The 20,311-nt window shown below is 44.6% G+C and overlaps 1 protein-coding gene across 48 annotated transcripts in view; it reads right to left on the minus strand.

Annotated features, from left to right (window-relative positions):
• Epb41l3 (erythrocyte membrane protein band 4.1 like 3) overlaps positions 1-20,311 on the minus strand; it is a 211,384-nt gene that overhangs the window by 77,168 nt on the left and 113,905 nt on the right. For 40 of the 48 annotated variants that reach the window (XM_087194727.1, XM_087194603.1, XM_087194585.1 and 37 more), the window contains 2 exons: positions 4,280-4,479; positions 19-216 (listed from right to left, as the gene is read on the minus strand). In XM_087194727.1, the coding sequence (XP_087050853.1) occupies positions 19-216; positions 4,280-4,468 (387 nt within the window). In that variant the 5' untranslated portion in view covers positions 4,469-4,479. Of the gene's footprint in view, positions 1-18; positions 217-4,279; positions 4,480-12,932; positions 13,133-20,311 lie in introns of those variants that run through there. The other 8 variants (XM_087194736.1, XM_087194739.1, XM_087194738.1 and 5 more) reach the window with 2 other exon arrangements.

Here is a 20,311-nt window from a genome sequence, read left to right on the forward strand (position 1 = left end):
AGGGTCAGGCACACTCACCTCCACCTCGCAGGTGTACTCCGAGCCATCCAGGAGGACCACCTTGCACTGCATACTTCTGGGCTTCTTGACGATCTTTAAAGGCGACCGGGAGAGTTTGCTGCTGGAGGACCTCTGAGAGAGTTTATCGTCTTCGAACTGCGGATACTCGAGCTGTTTGGCAGCTGCCGCAGCAAACTCCTGCTCCTTGTCGGTGACCTGTGAAGAGTAAGCAAGGAACAGTTTTCGTTGCGAGACAGGAAGTAGATACTACATTGCTTAGGGAAGCAGCCCGCTTTCGCGTTTTGCAGGGGTGGAGGCATCCAGCAGGTGTCAGAGTGGCTGTCCACACAAATTTGTGTGCTTTTAAGTCTCACCTAACAGCTCTTGCCATTTAAAGAGGCCAGGATTTAATTTAAAAGGACGGAATTACCAAATGCCATCAAGATTTTACTAAGCAAAGAAGGCAAAAAAATGACCCCTGACTTTTTAAAGACATCACCTATCATAGGCCACTAAAATATATCATCTGGATTGTACATTATGAACTCTATTTTCATAATCCACTGGATTTTCTATATTCCTACACTTGATAGCCAGCCCAGCCATATCGTTAAATGTATCTTAGCAAGTTCCAGGCTTGGAGCGCTTCCTGTATTAATCTTTTTAGTAATTTTACAACCGCTAGATCCCTGAGTTTGCTCTCCATCAATTCAATGAAGTCAACAGCACTGAAATTCATCAGAGTAATCCCCTTAGTGTGTTTCTCTTCACAGCAATGAGCCAGGACAAGAGAGCAGATCAAATCTGTCCAAAAGCTTTAATCTGCTTTCGAATCGCAACAGCCTGGTCCAGGGCGGACTCCAGACTGCAGGGGCCCTGGAGTCAGTCCCCTGGGACAGCTTCTTACGCACTGCTCTCTACCGACTTTCCTACATCCCTCGGCTACTAAACCTCCACAACAGTGGTAGTGAAAATCATCCACGGCTGGACTGCCATTCCCACTCATCTGCAAACACGCACCAACAGTCCACAGAAGACACACACCGAGTGAGAATGAGCACGACAGTTTCTCTCACACCGATGTGCTCTCAGCTACCACTAAATAAAGGTCCCCCGACTCCTAAGTGAGGACAGTATTGACAGTTGATTATTTGAAGTTTTCTTTCTTACTAGTCACTACAGGTTTATAACCACAAAATCATTTTTGGTAGACTCACTTTGGGTTTTAGTCATAAATTTCTCCTCTGCCCACATTTTCTACTGTTACTTCTATCCACAGGGTGCTTTCGGTCCTTTCCTCCACTACCAAGCCCAGGAATTCTAGATAAAGCCTTGGGAGGTCCTTGAGAATAAGACACCAATGTGTTGCACTTATGAGAGGAAACCAAGAAAAAATAGAGTAACCAACTTTGAAGACTTTCAAATAGGTCACAAAGCAAGCTTCAGCTAAAGCAAGCCAATGAACAAAAGAAAACCTGTCCTGGTAACTTGCTCCAACCTTTTGACCAGCACTCTATCTGCATCAAACCACTGAAGTAAGAAATACAGGAAACCCTTAAAGTGTCACTGATGCTGCCCTTGAGGTAGATTAAGGAGGTTTGGCAACCTTGGGCTTGTATATCAACAACCATAACACATGTTGTTAGGTGCATTATAATTTATATAAGATTTAAGCATATTTAATTGATACTTTCACCTCTTCACAGGCAAGGTCAATTGAAGCCACATTTTATTTTACAGTTTACCTGTCATCAATTTTTTCTATGTATTCAGGAATATGACATTTCTTTTTACCTCTACTAAATAAGAGTCTGTTTCAGAGTACTAAAGGTTACTGAAATGTCAACTCCAGAGCATCTTATCAAAGGATGGGTCTCATTTGGATAATGATTCTACACCAGAGGCTCTTATAGCACACTTTAAAAACAACTTTACCTGCTCTAAAAGAGCTGACCAAGTACTCAAGTGACAGGTCATTTGTAGTCTGCAATGCAGTGTAATCAAGAAATAACAGCATCAACCACTATAGCAGATCCTCTATTCTACTCAACTCTCCTAGCAGCTGAGATGTGGGGACCACTATTCCCACTATGGATGGGGACAGGCAACCCCAGGGGGCCCAGGGAATTCTCTCCAGGTCCAAAATTACAGACTTGGAATTCAAAACTTGAATCAAACCCACATTTCAGTAATCACTGCATACCAAAATATTCTTCATTTTACCTGCAACACAACTGGCTTCCTCTGCTATGGAGCACAGAGTTCTATGGAAGAATCTTAGAAATGATCTTTTCTGCGTTCTTCATTTTGTACACATGCAAGCTCAGGCCTGAGAGCCCGAGTGTGCCTGGTGATGGTTGGAAGAGACAGGACCAGCTTAGGTCTCTGCCCTGTGCAGCGGGCATCTCTCCCTCTCAGGTTCAGCAGTGCTTCCCTTGTTTGGTCTCACACATTTGACCGCATAAGATAAGGTACAGGCATGCACCACACACCGAAGCTTTGGTTCAACACCGGACCCACGGTGCTCCCACGGGAGAGTATAAGAACCTGAAGAATTCCTACTTCCTAGTGACATCACAGCCATTATAAGGTCACTGTGCAGTGCACTGCTTACATGACTGTGGCCGTGCTGGTTAGGCAAACCTACTGTGCTGCCTACATGGATGTAAAGTGCGCAATACTTGATAATGGGAATAGATGACTGTCCTATTGCTTTATGTATTTACTATACTACACGCTTTAAGGTTAGAGTGTATGGCTACTTACAAAGTTTGCTGTAAGTCAGTCCCCAAAGCAGCAGTCTCATACGTTTAGGGTTCTGGGTTGCATCAATGTCTCATTTGTCACTTTATCTCATGTAGTTTTGTGTGTCAGAGTCCTAGGAGGAGTAAGCTATAGCTTATGTTATATAATGTGTAAGCATTTAAATGTGTAGCAGGCTACACTGTCGAGGTGTGTACACGTTCTCTGTGATGTTCACAGGTGACAGAATTGCCAAAGGGTGTGTCTCTCAGTGTGCCTTGTCACCAAGCGATGTATGACTGTGTGCTCAATCCTGTCTAGGCACGGACACATCCCCTTTTTAATTACCCTCACTTGCATTTTACTCATTTCAGAAGTAAGGGGAGAGAATGAAGAAAAGTCAGACTGTAGTAATTTAAAACTGTTGAAGATTAAAGGAAACAAAATAAACGAAATTAAACAGTACCACCATTACTTCACAAAAAGAAAAGCAAAAGTAAAGAAAAACAATGATGCCAGCATCACAGCCTTTAGATTTTGTTTGCCAGGCTGGGAAGGTATCCCCAGTTCGCAACACAAAACCTCAGAGCTCAAACAGAGCAACCTTTAATAAAGTGAAAATGAGGATTATCAAGACAGTCGGCAGGCAGAACGTGCATGTGCTATGGGAAAAGAATTAAAACAATCGAGCTACAAGTAGAGAGTTTAAGGTTATAATACTGTGTTGTGCCTTGCAGAGATTTTTCACTGCTATGCCGATTTCATGTCTCTTTTCTCAATATCTTCTAGAATTTTTAGATAATCATAAATTTCTAGGTTATCGTTCAAATTGTAAGAAATCAAACACACTAGGGACTCTGGATTTTGGCAGCACATACAAGTTGGTACTCTAAAACACGCTGATTCCTAGTTTGAAGTTTTAAGACAAAGGAAATGTCAACACAGATTCAACCAAGGCCTGAGTATAAACCACAATTTATTTTTAAAACAGAAATTTTGTTGTTTGGGGAGGTGACCTTGGGGATCCAACCCAGGGCCTCCCACATGTTTACCACAGGCTCTACCCCTGAGTTCCATCCTCTCCCCTGAACTGAAAACTTTGAAAACTCAAAAGAATAGAAAACAGAGCTGAAAATAAAGACCTGTGCAGGGGCGGAGACCTACTTAACCATCCACTAAAGGTAGCTGTTAATACTAAGGTCAGAACGATGCCTGGGAAAAATAAAAACATCTCTAACCCTTACTCAAATTAAAAACCAACTGGAAGCACAGTTAAAACTGGCAGTACCGTGTCTCCCCTTCCAGCAGATCCAGATAGGACCAGGCACCTCAGGTCCAGATTCCGGTGTCAGTTTAAACGTCTTGAAGGGAGGAGAGACCAGGTGGGACTACAGAGTGTCATGGGCCACGCACGCCTTAGAGCCGCATAAGCTTCCCTCCGCCCGGGACCATAAGACCCGAGCTGTCCCGGCTCAGACACCCAGGCCAGGGCACCTGCACCGGCTCTGCGGCCCCTCCCTCCCGCAGGGGCGCTCACCTGCCTGCGCACCGGGGTGCTGTGCGCCACCGCGCCCTGGAGCTGCTCCGGAGCCCCGGGCTCTGTGCCGCCCCCGCTGGGGGGCTCCTCGTGCTGCGCCCCCGAACGGCTCTGCGCCCCCACCGCCTCCTGGGGCGCCGCCTCCTGCTCCGGCTTGGACTCCGAGTCTGATCCCGATTCGGTCGTCATGGTGGATTGTTCTGCAAGCAGAAAACAAGGGAGGGCTCCGCGTCGTCACCAGTGCAGCGACTGCGCTCACCAACCACGAGGGGCTGCATCAGGGCCCCGGGCGCGGGATGCACGAGCGCTCAGCGGGGGGGAAAAGTCCGTCTGTCGTGATGACACTTTTGCCTGTTAGGTTTTGGCCGCAAATCATCAAAAAAAAACTTTTTCCAAAATGTCACACTAATTAAATGACGTTTAATTTCACAAGAGTGAATTTGCCACATACGTATGACTAAATCCCCGGGGCAGATGAGAAAGTGACGGATGTGGATATTCCTCTTCTCCCTCTTCTGGTCTTTCCACTCCTGGACCTATGGATTCCTCGGGCCCCAGTGCTTTTTTCATCTGGTTTCGCCCGATTCTCTTTTGGTCCTTCTGAATCTGGAGGCTCCTTCTGGGGAGGGTCCCTGTCCCACACTGGGCAGGCGCGGGCCAGGGTTGGGGTGCACGGATTCACCCTCACCTCCTCCTTGGGTTCCTCCTGCCTCCCTGAACACCAAAAACGGGTTTGTCTCAGACCTCAAAAGGAACACCAACCGAGTTCTTCAGATGCCGTCCTCCCAAAGGCAGACTGGCGGGTCAGCAGCGTCTCCTAGCAGTGTGCTGACCCACGCAGGCATTTGTGCCTCAGGTTTCCCTTGCGTGGATGTGAAAACTGGACAGGTTTGTACCCTAAGGACGGACTCACTACTGTCACTTTTTCCCTTGCTATTAGACGCAGCCCTGTGTGTTGAAGCAGATTTCTGTACCAGACATTAAAATAGCTACGCGGCCAAGTAGACATTTCAAGTCATACCTTATGTATGCGTGGTAAACATTGCAAAAACCAAATTTCTGATTATCATATAATTTCCCTTTCTAGTGCTCATTTTATAGCAAAAATATCCCCCGGAGCCAAGGGCTAGTGTAATGTTTAAGAAAACAGAATACTCGCTGGGAGAACATAGAATGATGCAAAATAAAACCAGTAGCTATGGTAAAGTCATCCTGCTGCGTCTGTGCCTGCAGGGCACGGTGGGAGGGGCTTCCTGACTGGAGTAAGGAGGGAAGTCACCAGGCCTGGGCTGCTCCTCCCGCTGAATAAGACACACCGACGTGGCGTGTGCCCACAGCCCCACAGCATGTGTAAATATCAAGTCCAAACCTACAGCAAGCGCGCAATCCAAATAAAGCTGACACATTCTCTTTCCCTCTTAATGTTTCATTTTGGACTTCCAAGCAAATCTTGAAAGTAAACATTAATTTCTTGGGGATGCTTATCCTGCAAAGTGGTGTGAGCACCGGGAGGAAGTGGTGCAGGAGGAGCAAAGGTGCTGAGATATGGAATTCAGAGCCCACAACTGAATTCGCTTTTGGAAGAGGGACGATCCGTTTTAAGATCCGTGCTGAGGACCCACCGCGTACGAGATAAAAGATGTTGCGGACCCTGCTGTCTTCCCCACTTCTTTGAAATCCCTGCCTCTGGGAGGCCAGTTCTGGGTGCCAGCTCCACCAATCAACCACTCGCGAGCCCTCGGCAGCCCAGCCCAGGGATGAGGCTCTGCTGGCGACCCACTTCCCATTGGGATTCGGAACACACCGTACTCGCCAGCCTTCCTCCTGGTCTCCGGCTACTCATTCTCCTCCAAAAAATATGGTGAATGTTCACGTCTTAAAAAAATTATTACTGGACAAGCCACACTGCCTCGAATGCCCCTCAAGCTAGTCCCTTGAACACGCTCGACCCCTCACTCTTGCCATCTTCTGAAGCAGTTCTGGAGGCCGTCTTGGCTGACTCGATGTTGTGAATCAATTGAGGACGTTTTCCTTTCATGGTGGACTTGACCTTGGGGAAGAGCGGGAAGCCACACAGCGCCAGATCCGTGATACAGGCCATGAGGATGCACTCCATGCTTTTAGGACCTGTCTTTCCACTGGATGGCGTCTGGCAACAGCATTTACTGCTTTTGAAAAATCACACCTTGTAAAGACACTCATGAAGGAGGACGTCCAGAACTGCTTCAGAAGGGGGCTGCAATGATGGCATAAGGGTGTTTGAAGCAAGGGGAGGATTTGGAGGGGGTTTCATGGCAATGTATTTTTTACTATAATTTTTAAAAATTTAAACATTCACCATATGTTTTAATCATCTTTTTTGCACTTTACAGAGTCCTCCTCTACCCAGCCTCTACCTGCAGGGAAATCGCAGAAAATCCAACTGGGATTTTGGGTCCCGCTTCTCCTCCTCCTCCCACCTAGCCCTAGCCACACTGGCTGGTGGTCTGAACACTTCCGGTGACTCAGCGGCCCACAGTCCTTCCACAGTTCAGAGCTCTTGGCACTGGCCCTCCCCGCAAGCCTCACCAGAGGAGGCTTTTCTCCCAAACTTGGCCTACGTCTCAGCATCGTCCTCGTGCAGTGAGTGCCAGTGTTCCTCCCCAAGCTGACTCACAGACCTCACCTGGGCATTTTCCTTTCTTACCTTCTTCAAACAGCTTTCCAACGCACTTGAGTCAAACCCAAACTCCGACCTGGCCTGGCCTCTGGGGTGTGTCCTGGCCCGATGACCTACTCAGTGGCTGAGGCCGCTCCAGCCCCTGAAGGCCTGGCTGCCAGGGGCTCCCTCCAGTTTCTACACCACACTGTCTGTGAGACTCGGCGAGAATGTGCTTCCTTCCCTCCGCCATTAAGCAGCCAGCTCCGCACTCCTCCACTGTCATCCCAGAGGCCTGCCCTGGCCACACTGGTGTTGCAGATTTCCTTCCTGTAACTGTCGAATTTTATAATTATTCTCTACTCCTACCTATATATTTCAGGGTGAGAACCACACCTATTTATACCCCAGGATATCCAGGACCAACACAGACCTGAAAATTTCTACAGTTATGTGGTGAATACATTGCAAAACCAACGCTATTTGCTAACATATATTTGCTATAATATATTTGCATTTAAAAGTGCAATATCTCTCTTTTATAGTTTTAATTTGTAAAAATCTCTTAAATGTGTTAAAAGTAGGTATTTTCTATGTTTTATAGCCAAGAATGCAGAATTCAGTTAAAAGTGTCTAAAGTGGACACTTTTACCTAAAAGGTAAAAATTTATACAAGTAATACGAACTACATATACATATATGTAGTATGTGTAATATACATACGCAATCCTATGAAAAGGCAACATGTGTCTTTCTACCTACCCCATTTGAAACATCAGAACATAATTAACACTAATTCAGCCCACTAAAAATATTACTGGTCTTCTCAGTCTAACACTTTTACCAGTAAAATAAAAGTCTTTTCAAAAAAATCACAAAGAAAAGGTGGCATTTCTCTATTAAAAACAATAAAAGTCATCAAATCATAAAAAGTAAAACATAACTACTAGAAAAACATTTTTTTAAAAAGGTGCTCATTTTCTTTCCTATGGCAAGGCAGTTCTTACATATAAATTATTTTCTTAATATTCAAACAATTTTGGATGTTACCAAGGTCTTCTTACTATGTTTTCTCAATGTCTCTTCAGGATTTTCTGTTAGTATTGTTACGAGTGGTTCAGCAAATCATAGATGTAAGTTAATAAACTAGATGTCAAAACAGTGACAAATAAAAAGCTAGAATCTTGTTTCAAACTCTAAATGTTTTTAGTTTATTTCATCTTAAATTCTGTGTATAATCTTTATGAACATAATACATGAAAATAATTAGCAGCAAGTAAGTTTCATGTATGATATTGGGTGAATAATACTTATTTTCACCCCTCCTTCCTTTTCTATAAAATGAGAGGCTCAGATTTGAAATTCGACCACCAAGCAGGCCAGGAGGGGTCTGGGGATTGGAGGAGGAACCTGAAGATCTTCCATCAGAGCCAAAGAACCTGTCGCCTCTCTCACAATCTTCTTGCAATTACTTGACTACTGTTTAAACACAGCAGCTTTAAAAAATGCAGTTGAAATATACACATCTCATAGCTGACTATTCTAAACTTTCAGTTAAACTATTATCAAATATGCCTTAAAACCGAAATCTCTCTGAAACACACGCTGTTAGTCCAGGTAAACATGGTGGTCTCAATAAACATGACATGGAGGGGAAGCTGAATAAAAGACTGTCCCAACTTTGACACTGATGTTGTTATTCTAGCCGTGAAACCATTTTGCACCTGGCTTTGTCTTTAATTCCAAGGCAGAAAGCCAGCTATACACAAACTAAATGAAAATGCAAAGTGGATGGAATCCAATACCCACCTATCAGCTATTCAAATAATAAAATAACCTATCATTACTTTTTACCTATGAATATTCCACATAATACCTCTCCTGTCATAACAGCACCTGAATCACCGAATGCCAATCATCAAAATAAAAACCTATGCCCTTGCCAGGTATTTCCTTGGCATATTGCTTCTTACTATAGGAATAATATAATAAATGAAAATTATTGCTATTTTTGATAAATGTTAATGATACTTTCCTGGCTATCGAGACACAGTAAAATAACAATCCTTTAAAATGTAAGTCTTTTAGATACATTTCATATAACAAAGTGAACATGAATGAAGTAAAATGGCATTAGTTGGCCCTATATTTTTAAAAGTTATATAACTGTTCAGCATCTCTTTTATACATTGTTATACATATCTAAACATTGTGTTTATGGTTTACACTTTCACTTGTATATGCAGGGCTGGATTAAGCTTTGTTGTGATTGTGACCAACATTCAGGCCATGTGAGCACTATCTTATCACATCACCAATTAGTTGTAAAAAATGTTCAACTTACAAAAAAATAAAAGTAAGTCTTTTAAATTCTGGAATCTCACTAGAATCAATATCCAATTCCATGTATCTAAAAGGGCATACATAAGTTCATATTGTACCAAAAAGAAATATAAACCAACATCATGGCCTAGATCAGAAAATTCAATTTAAAAAACTTTAATACTGCCCTACCCCTATGCCAATACAAGCAAGCAATAAACCAGTGTTTTAAACGGCAAATGATTAAAGTCAAACACCTAAATACAGCATTTCTAACTTTAACTCATTCGAGTGCTTTTATAAATGCGCTCCTTCACTAGTACCTGAATGCTAGCCTGATCGCAAGAGAAGTGCCTTACTTTTAAAGAAACACAAATTGTATTTCAATTTGCTTCTCTTGGAGATATATTTATTGAAGGACTACCCAGAGAAATGGTAATGAGCTTCAAAGAATGCTTTCCGCAGGTGCTAATGAAATCATACGCATAATTCCCAAACCCATCTGCCCATAAAAAGATGGTCACTGGCATGCATTTCAAGCTTTGTTCCTTTTCAGCCCTAAATTTTTAAATACACATCAGTTTCTTCTCACCTTCTCCACTTCTAGAAACAGTGCTACTACAATCTCCATCTCCTAACTAAATGACAGCTATACTAGTTTCTGCAGATTTCCCTCCTATCTTTCTTGCTGGTATGAAAATTCAATGGTTTTAATATTTAGATCTTTCATCCATTTCGATTTTAGTTTAGTGCATGGTAAGAGATATGGGTCTAGTTTTTAATCATTGGCAAGTTGAAACCCAGTCTTTCCAGCACTATTTATTAAAGAGGCTATCTTTCCTCCAGTGAGGTTGTTTGGCTCTTTTGTCAAAGATGAGTGGCTGAGTGTGTCTGGAGTTGTTTCTGCATCTTCTAATGTTTCACTGATCTTCAGGTCTGTTTCTTTGCCAGTACTATGCTGTTTTTATCACAGTGGCTTTGTAGTATAGTTTCAAGTTGGCGATTGTTATACCCCCTGCCTTGTCTTTGTTGCCCAGAATTGCTTTTGCTATTCTAGGTCTCTTCTTGTTCCAAATGAATTTTTTTATTGTTTTCTCTAGTTCTGTGAAATATGCTTTTGGAATTTCAATTGGGACTGCACTGAATCTAAATAGCAGTTTTGGAAGTATGGCCATTTTCATTATATTGGTTCTTCCTACCCAAGAACAACAGATGTTTTTCCATTTTCTGATATCTTCATCCATCTCTTAAAACAGAAATACTAAACACTTAAACACATAAAACAGAAACAGTAAACCTGCTAGAAGATAAGTTAGGCAGAAATCTTGAAGACATTGGTGTAGGAAAAGGTTTTGTTCTTAAAATCTCAGTTGCCCATGAACTTGCACAAAGAATCAACAGGTGGGATCTCTTCCTATTAAAAAGCTTCTGCACAGCAAGAGAAATGACCAACAGTGTGAAGAGACAACACACAATCTGGGAAAATATTTTCACCAGCTGTTCCTTAGACAAAGCTCTACTATCTAGCATATATAAAAAATTAGATCCTCCAAATTTAAAGACCCAATCAAAAAATGGGCATCTGAAATGAACAGTCATTTCTCAGAGGAAGAAGTGCAAACAGCAAATAAACATGAAAAAGTGTTCAACATCACTGGTCATTTGAGAGATGCAAATGAAAACAACACTGAGATTCCACCTCACTCCAGAGAGTAAGGCTGCTATTAAGAAATCAACCAATAAGAAATGCTGGCAGGGCTGTGGGGAAAAAGGAACCCTCCATTGTTGGTGGTAGTGCAGACTGGTACAACCATTGTGGAAATCAGTGTGGAGATTCCTCAAAAAACTAGGATTAGTTGTCCCATTTGATCCAGCTATTCCTTTGCTGGGTATCTTCCCAAAATAATTAAAAGCATCATACCACAGCAATATATGCACATCCATGTTTATAGCTGCACAGTTTGTAATAGCTAAATCTTGGAAACAGCCCAAATGCCTATCAACTGGTGACTGGCTAAAGAAGATGTGTTTTTTTTTTTAATGGAATACTACTTAGCCATAAAGAATGATAGACTAGAGACATTTATAGCTAAATGGATGCACGTTGAGGCCATACTCTTAAGTGAGATAAATAGGACACATATGTGTAAATACCGAATAGTTTCTCTGGTGTGAGAAACTGGAAGTGTAAATGAGGACCAAAATATATAACAGATAATGTGACATAGGAAGAAAAGGTCCAAAGGGAAAGAAGAAGTGGGGGAGTAGGTAAAAAGAAAGAAGGGAAAGAAAAATATATAGGGAAAGAAGAAAAAAATGGAAACAAAGTTTTTTTGGTAAATAGGGAGGGGTGGAAGGGTGGAAGCGAGGGAAGGGGAAAGGGAAAAAACAAGAATCAAGTATACCAGGTATAGGTACAAATTCTCAACCATGAACGTGCAAATAATGTATACCTAAAATGTACCAATAAACTTAGCAATAAAAAAAAGAAAATTCAATGGTCTTTTATTAAAAGACACAAACTTAAGACTTAGCAAAATAAAATCCTTAATATAAATTTTTATCATTTATGTGCAAGATAGGTTTCTTACAGAATAACAAAGCATTTCATAAAAGAAAAACTCTTCATACCGTTTACCTGCCTACAAGGACGTAGGACAACAATGGACACATTTGCAAAAACCAACTTTTTCCCCTTTTATATTTCAACTATAAATTTATAGAGGAGAAGCAAGGAAGCTTGTAGAACTCCACCAAGAGAGCTTAGAACTACCAACTACCATTTGGCTGTCTGCTAAGAATCATCAATTGTTAGCAAACGAGAGACAGAAAAATCTCCATCCCTCTCACTGGATTCTTCAATGCCCCAGGATCGTCGACCCAAAACAAAACAGAGCAAGCACCTACCAAACACCAAGACAGCCTGCTGTTGACCTCCCATCCCATCTTCCATCCAAGCCAGCCCACTTCCCTCTCCTTTCCTTCAGAGCCAGGCTTCCAGAAAGAATCTTCTTCTGTCTAGATGTCCTCCCTCTCGCTCATCCTTCAGAATGCTTCCCATTACTCTCACAAACCCTGCTAAGGTTACCAGTGACCTCGCTGGGAGCCAGTGAGTCCCTTGGGGCACCTCATCTCTCAACTCTCCATCAGTGCTTGACACGAGATTTTCCTTCTGCCTCCCCTGGTGGGTCGTTCTTGCTTCCATCTGCCTTGCATAGCCCACTGTCCAAACCTGGCAGTGAGGGAGTCTTCTCACTCATCATGCCCTCTTCCTTAGAAAGCTCATCCACTTTGTTTCAAGTTCAAGGGCAATGGTAAAATATGGTGCTCCCCACCCCCATTTGTCACCTCTCTCTTCCCTTCAGTCTCATGGACACACCCATTCACAGGGCTCTGTCTGGATATCTGAGTCACCTAAAATCAAACACCTGTTTATCCAAACCCTTGATTTTCCGAGCCCACCAGGCCTGTGCCCTGTGTTTCCCTTTCCAACAGGTGGAGGCGTCATTCACACTCAGCTCAGAACCCTGCCTGTCTCCCTAGTCCCAACTCCCACTCACTTGCTTCTCATCAATTTTACCTCTTGAGTTGTGTTTAAAACGACAGGAGGAAGCCAAGAGGAAGCTCAGGGCAGGGCTTGTCTACCACTCAAGGACAAGTAGAAGAGCTGAGCGGCCCACAACAGGCACTTACTTTCAAGAGGGTAGGAGATCTGCTGTGACTGGAACATGAGGAGTGGGGGTGACTCGGGCGAGGATGAGTGCTCAGCGCTCCGAGGCTGCCTGCCTTCACTGCAGAGATGCTACCCAGAGGTCACCCGGCAGCCCCGAGGACCGGACCGAAGTGGAAGGGGCCGGCAGGGCTTCCCCATTTATCAGCTCAGCAGTAGACCGGACAGGCCTCGCTGGGGCAGCAGTGGGCCAGTCACTCCTTAGAGGACAAACAGTCAAATTCAGAGGTGGTCATGATTCAGTGTCTTCAAACAAGTGGGCCAAAAAAAAGAGTTGAGATCCTGTTTGTGACCAACAGCAGGAGCAACGGTGACAGTTTTTGTTTTGTTTTCAAATAAGCTTTTTGGCCGGGCTGAGTCCAAATCCTGCAAGCCAATGTACCAGGTCTGGTGGAGTTGACTTTTAAAAATGGTATAAAAAGCAGAAAGTTGGAATTTTCATGTCAAAGAGATCATAATTCCAAACCGGTTTTCCAGCGAACACTGTAAATGTTCAGAAGATTCAGTGATGCAAACTGGAAAACTACCCCAGGCCAACACAAGCACTAAAAGGCTACTGCTCTCCACATTCAGGGAGCGCACTCTGAGAGGCCCCCGGGGCAGTCCAGTCCCAGCGCCTGGTGTGGGGGCCCCAGCCTGGGGGACGGGCTTGCAGTGAGTCTTCAGGGACAGGACAGCTACCGCAGGAAGTCCTCCTCAGAGGGAAAAACAATCCCTGACCTTCAGTCTCGAGTTAAGTGACTCATTTCATATTTCAGACATCAATAAAGTAAAAGTCACAGGCTCTTTCAGAAAGACAAAAGGGAAATCAGCAACACACAAGAGTGCAGAGCGGCACTATGACCAGGCAGCACCAGCCAGGGCAGGAGGGTCCGGACCAGCCAAGGCCTGGACTCTGTGACCTCAGTGGAATCTGGTTTGCCTTTTTGTCCCAAAATTCCAAAATTCTAGGCCTCCTGAGAGCCAGGAACACTGGCCAGAGGAATTCTGTCCCTTAAAATAAGTGAACGCACACCACCTGACCCTACTCTGTCCAAACGCACAAAGCTGCACAGCAGTCATTAGCACTCTAGTAAGAAAAGCAAACCCCCCCCCCGCCCCCCGCACAGCCAGGCTGCCCCAGGCCTCCTGAGCTAGCAGAGTTTACTAAGGTTTTATTCAGTTTACTGAAATGATATATCACCTAGGTAATACAAAAAGGTCAGAAAGTCTCTTACCTGGTAAGGTGGAAAAGCCTGGCTTATTTTCCGCAAGCTATTCGCTTTTTTTGGTTTGTTTTTTAATATCAAAAATGTTTAGATGTACGGGTGAGCAGAAAAATTAACAAATGCAGTTTGGAAGAGTAGATAGATAGGGTGGGTGATTGTGTAAGCATCCACCCCAATAAGATACACAGTTATTCATAGTATTCACAGTTCCAAATCCAACCGGTGCTAAGCACTAGGATATAAGGTTCCCCATATCTGAAGTACCAAGAATCTTTCTTTGGCTGTTCCCTTAAGCTCTCCAGATGCATTTCAATGCAGGAGGCAGCTGCCCCTCCGCTAGGGAACTCAGCGAAGGAGGGCAGCATTGCCTGTGAACTCAGCCTCTGGAGAGTGCAGAAGAGCCCACCAGGCCCCATGTGGAGACCACCGCACACTCTGCCAAAATCAAGGGATTTCCCAGGGTGATGGTTCAGGGCTCCGGAGGCTCAGGAAGGGGCGCCTGAGGTTTGGGGAATGTGTCTTGCCCCTTCTAGGCCCAGTGCACGCTCAGCAACGTTGCGGCTGCACACACTACCACGACTGCCTTGCTCGTGGCTGGAGACGTTTCAGTGAAGGCTACGGACACTGGCCACATCCCTGCAACAGAAATTTCCAGAACAGCTGTTCTGTGGCCCGAGGATGTGTCAGCTAAGATGCACAAGGTCTCTGCTCTGCTGGAACCTACATTCTGTACAGGAAGAGAAAAGGAAATCTAAACTGCCAGCTAGGGACGGATGTTATGAAATAGCCTAACTCAGGCTGATGGGTGGCTAGCTTCTCCAGCCACACGCAGATCCAAAGAAGTATCTGGCCGTGGAGACGCAGGGTTCAGATAATGCCATCGAGGAAGAACAGGGCTTCGGCCTAAGGACCAAAGGAGCTTGCTGTGGGCAAGGGTGGGACCCGGGTGGGGAGCTGGCCCGGCTGTGAACCCCATGGGGGCGTGAGGTCAGACCCCTGTGTCTCTGTAAGCCCTACGTGAAGCTGGGTTTTATTTAAATGCAATGGAGAATTTTAAGAAGAGGAACAATCCTATGCAGGAGTTTAGAGGGTCACTCTGGGTTCTGAGTGGAGGGGCAGGGAGACCAGCAGCAGCCCACGTGACAGACACACCAGGGCCAGGCAGCGCCGGGGGGAACGGAGGGAGTGGGGTGCACCTGATGCCGATCTGAAGGTCTGACTGCAGCTTCAGTTAAGAGGGGGAAAGTGGAAGGAATAGGAGGGCAAATCCAACCTCATACAAGTGTCCGGCGTCCTGTGCACCCGGGGTCCCTCGAGGTGAACAGACTGCAGGCCTCCAATCAACGAATGTCACGCTTCAACCACGGCCCTAGTGCAGTGGCTCCTCCAACTCCTTTGCATGGGAGGTCAGTAGCCGACACCCTCCCTCGAGCACTACATTGTGAAATCATCAAATCTGGGTGAGAGCAATGGTTGCTGCATTTATGATAGATGTGTTCCTGCAGGGTCAGTGACAGCTCCAGTCCTCCAAGAAAAGCAAACCTGTCACAGATGCACATAAAGGGTTTTGGCCTTTAATGGGGAATGGGCTTCCGGACTTCATCCAACAGCCTCACTGGAGGGTGAATGGCCCCTCACCTCCATGCTTGTTTGGCACATGTCTTGGCCACTTTTCCGTCACTGGGACTTAAAGGAGAGTGTCACTTGGCTCATGGTTGGCTGGCTCCAAGGCAAAACAGCGTGGTGGAAGGATGTGGGGAAGACAGCTGCTCACCTCACGGCAGCCCAGAAGCAGGGAGAGATGGGAGGTGCCTAGGACAGAGATGATGGCAGGCGAGCTCCCAGGGACACACCCCTTCCGGGCCGCCTCACAACGCATTTAGCCATGAACTCATCCACGGATGAATCCACTGATGAACACAGAATGCCCATGATCCAATCTCCTTCCAAAAGCCTCGGCTCTGAATATGTAAGACTTCAGGGGGACATTTGAGATCTAAACCCTAATAGCTCACAATCTGAAAGGGAGTCAAAGTCCCAGTGAAATTTTAACACATCTATACCTGAAACTATTATTGGGAAGCTGCTTAGGGGCTACTAAAGACTTGTTTGTGGGCTACACACAAATCCTGTGGGTGTTATTAAGTTGTCCACGCAGGAATCCTGCCTCGCCTGGGGTTGGACTTAGGAAGCCTCACACCCAGCACAAGCAGGGTTTGCCCACAATTCACCTGTTTGTGTCACTTTGACAAGCATATTAATGTTTTGTTGAGTATACACTGATGTACCTAAAGAGTTATTCCCAGGATTGAAAATTGCCAGAAAATACCTGTTTTTTTTCAGGAGTTAACACAAATGTTTGGGTTCAGTTTCCAGATAGATGTGCTTATAGCAATTCATTAGCATTCACCATCATTGCAATTGAGTTCAGAATTGACAATGAGTTCATTTCTCTTAGCCAACGGCAACCCCATAACAGTATTCTTGAGGTTTTAAGCAAAAAATTAAATCAAAATGGAAATTTCAGAGTACCAATGAGATGCATTACTGCAAAGCATTCAGCCCTTATGTTAAACTAAATGCAGAATGGAGGAGTGAATAAATACTCTCTCCCTTTTCTGTTAACCATAAATCACTCTCTGTAAGCACAAGCCTGTGACTGTACCCTCCATGAGTACAGCAGAATGTAAATACAGTAGATTTGCTCCTTAACTAAACTCGAAAGGAATCTTATCTGCTATTGCCTTTACGTTCCCCAAAGGGAAAGCTGAGTGTCTCAAATGCACCGGATCTTCATGAGTCTGGCAAATGAAATAATTTCTCATAAACTTTTGTGATGTTATTACTTTTCAATTAACACCCTGCCTCGGGCTCCCTCAAACAAACTCACCCCAACCACTGTGAAGCGGATGGGGTCCCCACCGAACAGATGAGGACAGTCCCTTAGTAAGAGCTAAGATCTGAGCTTCTGTGCCCCTTGGCAGAGCTCCTCCTGCCACTCAGACTGGCAGGCTGGTACCACATAAAGTTTTCTGGCTCCTCCTTCTGTCTTAGCGTTGCATGGTCTGTCCAAGTTATGGTATTATGTGCTCATCTAAAATTCCACGCTGCCAATGGGCTCCTTACCCTTAACATAAGGTAAACAGCAAATTCAAACATCTGTAAAATGACGTCTTCTTTTAATGACTATTTCCCCTACTACTTACTTAAGTATATATTTAAGTGTCACAATGCTAGCTCCTTCCCCTGTGAAAAGAGGTTTATAACCTAGTGTGAAGCTTCAGCATTCTGTCTCAGGCTGCCATTTTATTCCCAGAAAACAAAAAGACGATCATTGTTGCTTCTGGAGAAAATCTGAGTGGCACTGAGGGCTTCTAGGCCCTCAATAATTCCTAACTCACCATGATGGTGGTACCAGGCTCCCAAGTGGGGCAAGCCAAAACTTTAATCAGTCACAAATGTGAGACTGCTGATTGCGGAGGCCTCAAAGTGTGAATTCAGGGTCAGGGATTTCCAACATCTATGTTTACCTGTACCACTTAGAATCCCAGTCAATAACTCCTTTTGGTAAAATCACAAGAGGAGAGGAAAGGAGCTTATTTCCTTTGTGACCCTGGCCAATTCCATTCAGGGAAGAACTTCATAGCCAAAAGATCACTTTGGCACCTTAATTCAGGAGCATATTTTTCCATTACCCTACATCTGACTCTGCATCTGTGAGAAACGTGGTGTGAACCACAGAAAAGGAATAAATTAAAAGTGACTGCGAGTCTCCACCCACCAAGTAAGGGCTCTCTGGCTCCCTTAGAAATGGATCTCTCCCTTACAGCATCACTGGTTTTAAAAATCACAGGAAAGGCTATAACTAACAGCTCCAATTTTTTTACCTCAGTAGGGGTCACAGACCATTTGCTATCTGGGGATGTGTGGCTGAGGGGTCAGGATTTGGGTCTCAGGATAATGCCCCCCTGTGGGCCAAAGGACAGACACAGCAACGAAGTTGGCCATCTCAAAATGCTGCAGGCAGAGATAACCCGGGCTTGGATTCCCTGGCTGTACATCTCTAACGGCCTGCATTTCTCAAAGCCTTTATCTCTGGTCAGCTCCTAGGAGCGAACTCCTGCAGGCCTCCCGAACTTGTCACCATAAGGATGGGAAGCGAGAATGAGCAAGAAACAGAGGGGGAGATAAGAGCTTCCAGGACCCTGGAAAGGGAGCTGCCTGTAAATACTGCATCTTGGCTTTAAAAGAGCTCCAGCCGGTGAGCCCTGGTCCCTCACTCAGTATGAGTAACATCTGATCAAATCATAAAGAAATACGAACAAAGCTACTTCCGTAGCTAAAACCAAGAAGAAATCAAATACATGGGAAAATTCCTGGCATTCTATTATTGTTTCTATTTAATTCTTATGAAGTCCTATGATGCAATCATTACCAGCCAACTGGTGGTGATTAAATATTGAAATGGATGAATGATTTCATGTAGCAGCCTCTTTTGACCCAAATGTGCCCCAAGACTCATGTCTACAGTGATGTCTGGGAAATTGGATCCAACTCAATCAGCACTGGACAGAAATGGACACAGGCTAGCAGGTTTCTCCTCCTCCCCTGTGCAGAATGGGCTCAACTGACCAAATGCAGTACTGGTTTCTTTCTTGGAACTGTGGCTTGAACCCAGGTGCTTTGCGCTGAGCTACACAGCCAGCATTTTGGGTTTTTTTTCTTTAATTTTGATACATATCTTGCTAAACTGCTAGGTGGTCCAGGCTGGGCTACAACTTTCCAATTTCCTGCCTCAGCCTCCCAGAGTACTGGGATTAAAAGCATGCACTAGCATGCTAAACCAATCAGCTACTTTTTAAAATCCTGACATTGTCTAATCTATTAATTATATCCCAGAATCAAAATAATAAACTTCGATCTTCCCACAGTTCTATGTCATGGTGTCTTTGCTCCCCAGCGATTAAGTGCTCACAATAGCTCGCATCACAATCCATACAGAGGACACGGGAGTTCTCCTGACACTTAGACCTTTCCACACTGCGACAGTTGGACAACAGTTGAACTTATTTATCCTTCAACACAGACGTGAGGCCAAATATTGAATTATTCGGTTTTGACTGTAATGCATCAGCTTTTATCTTAAGGATAATGATGTACAGAGACTATAAAGAATGTTCTGAGACGACCTCACTGGCATATAAACAAGACACTTAAAAACAGTGCCTCTCAAGTTCTCCCATGGTGGTGACAGGAGGATTCCCAACTCTGGAGGAATTTATTCCAAGCCAGAAGTGGGAAAGGGCTCCCCATTTGTGCCTTAAATACTCTGTAACGAAAGCTTTAGGGTATGGGCTCAGCGGCCCACTCCCTCCCGTCTTGGAGCGGACTCTGGGCAAGATTGTGGCCCATGTTGCAGCTATATGCTAATGCTTTCATTATGAGGGATGACTTTCCCACACAATGCACAAAAAATGAACAGCCATAGGTGTGACATTCCATTTGTATTCTTTTTTCTCCAACGGGCAACTAAGTAGGCCAATAAATAGCTCTTTCAATTTTCAAATCCACCCATTTCCAATTCAATGAGGATTAACTCAAAACCCTATCGCCAAAAATAAATTTGAATAAAAACTGAAAAGCTGAAATACAGTTCATCTTATTTATAGGCTCTTTCGGGTTTTGTGTGTGTGTGTGTGTAAGATTTAATCACAGCAAGCCTGCCTTTCCTTCATGTGTTGATAATATTTTTAATTACTGAGTTTTCACAATGAAATTCATTTTAATCCTTTAACCTGACTATTTTAAAACGAAAGCAAAGTAAATCTGTCTAGGTAAAAGCTTAATATGTGGTAAAAAGTAAAAAAGCCACACTAACTCCTCAGTGTATTCTGGCCTGAGGGTTCTCAGACAAACAGGAGAGGGGCGCTGGCTCCCCAGAGCACCTTCTGGCAGAGCCAGGTGGGGGTAGATGCAAAGCTGCAACGGAAAGGAATCGAAGAAAGGTGGGCCGGGGGAGGGAGGCCCGTCAGGACCCAGTGTGCTTCCGGGGGCAGCCAAAGACCTGCAGAGCGGGAGCTTCCCGGACCCCCGGTGTCTGGCCTGGAGCAGGAAGAGGAAGGCGAATGAAGCCA

This window comes from Heterocephalus glaber, unplaced genomic scaffold, assembly GCF_053883595.1.
Source record: "Heterocephalus glaber isolate CG9 unplaced genomic scaffold, H.glaber_assembly_v1.0 deba00000331, whole genome shotgun sequence".
In the NCBI taxonomy this organism is placed as follows: Eukaryota; Metazoa; Chordata; class Mammalia; order Rodentia; family Bathyergidae; genus Heterocephalus; species Heterocephalus glaber.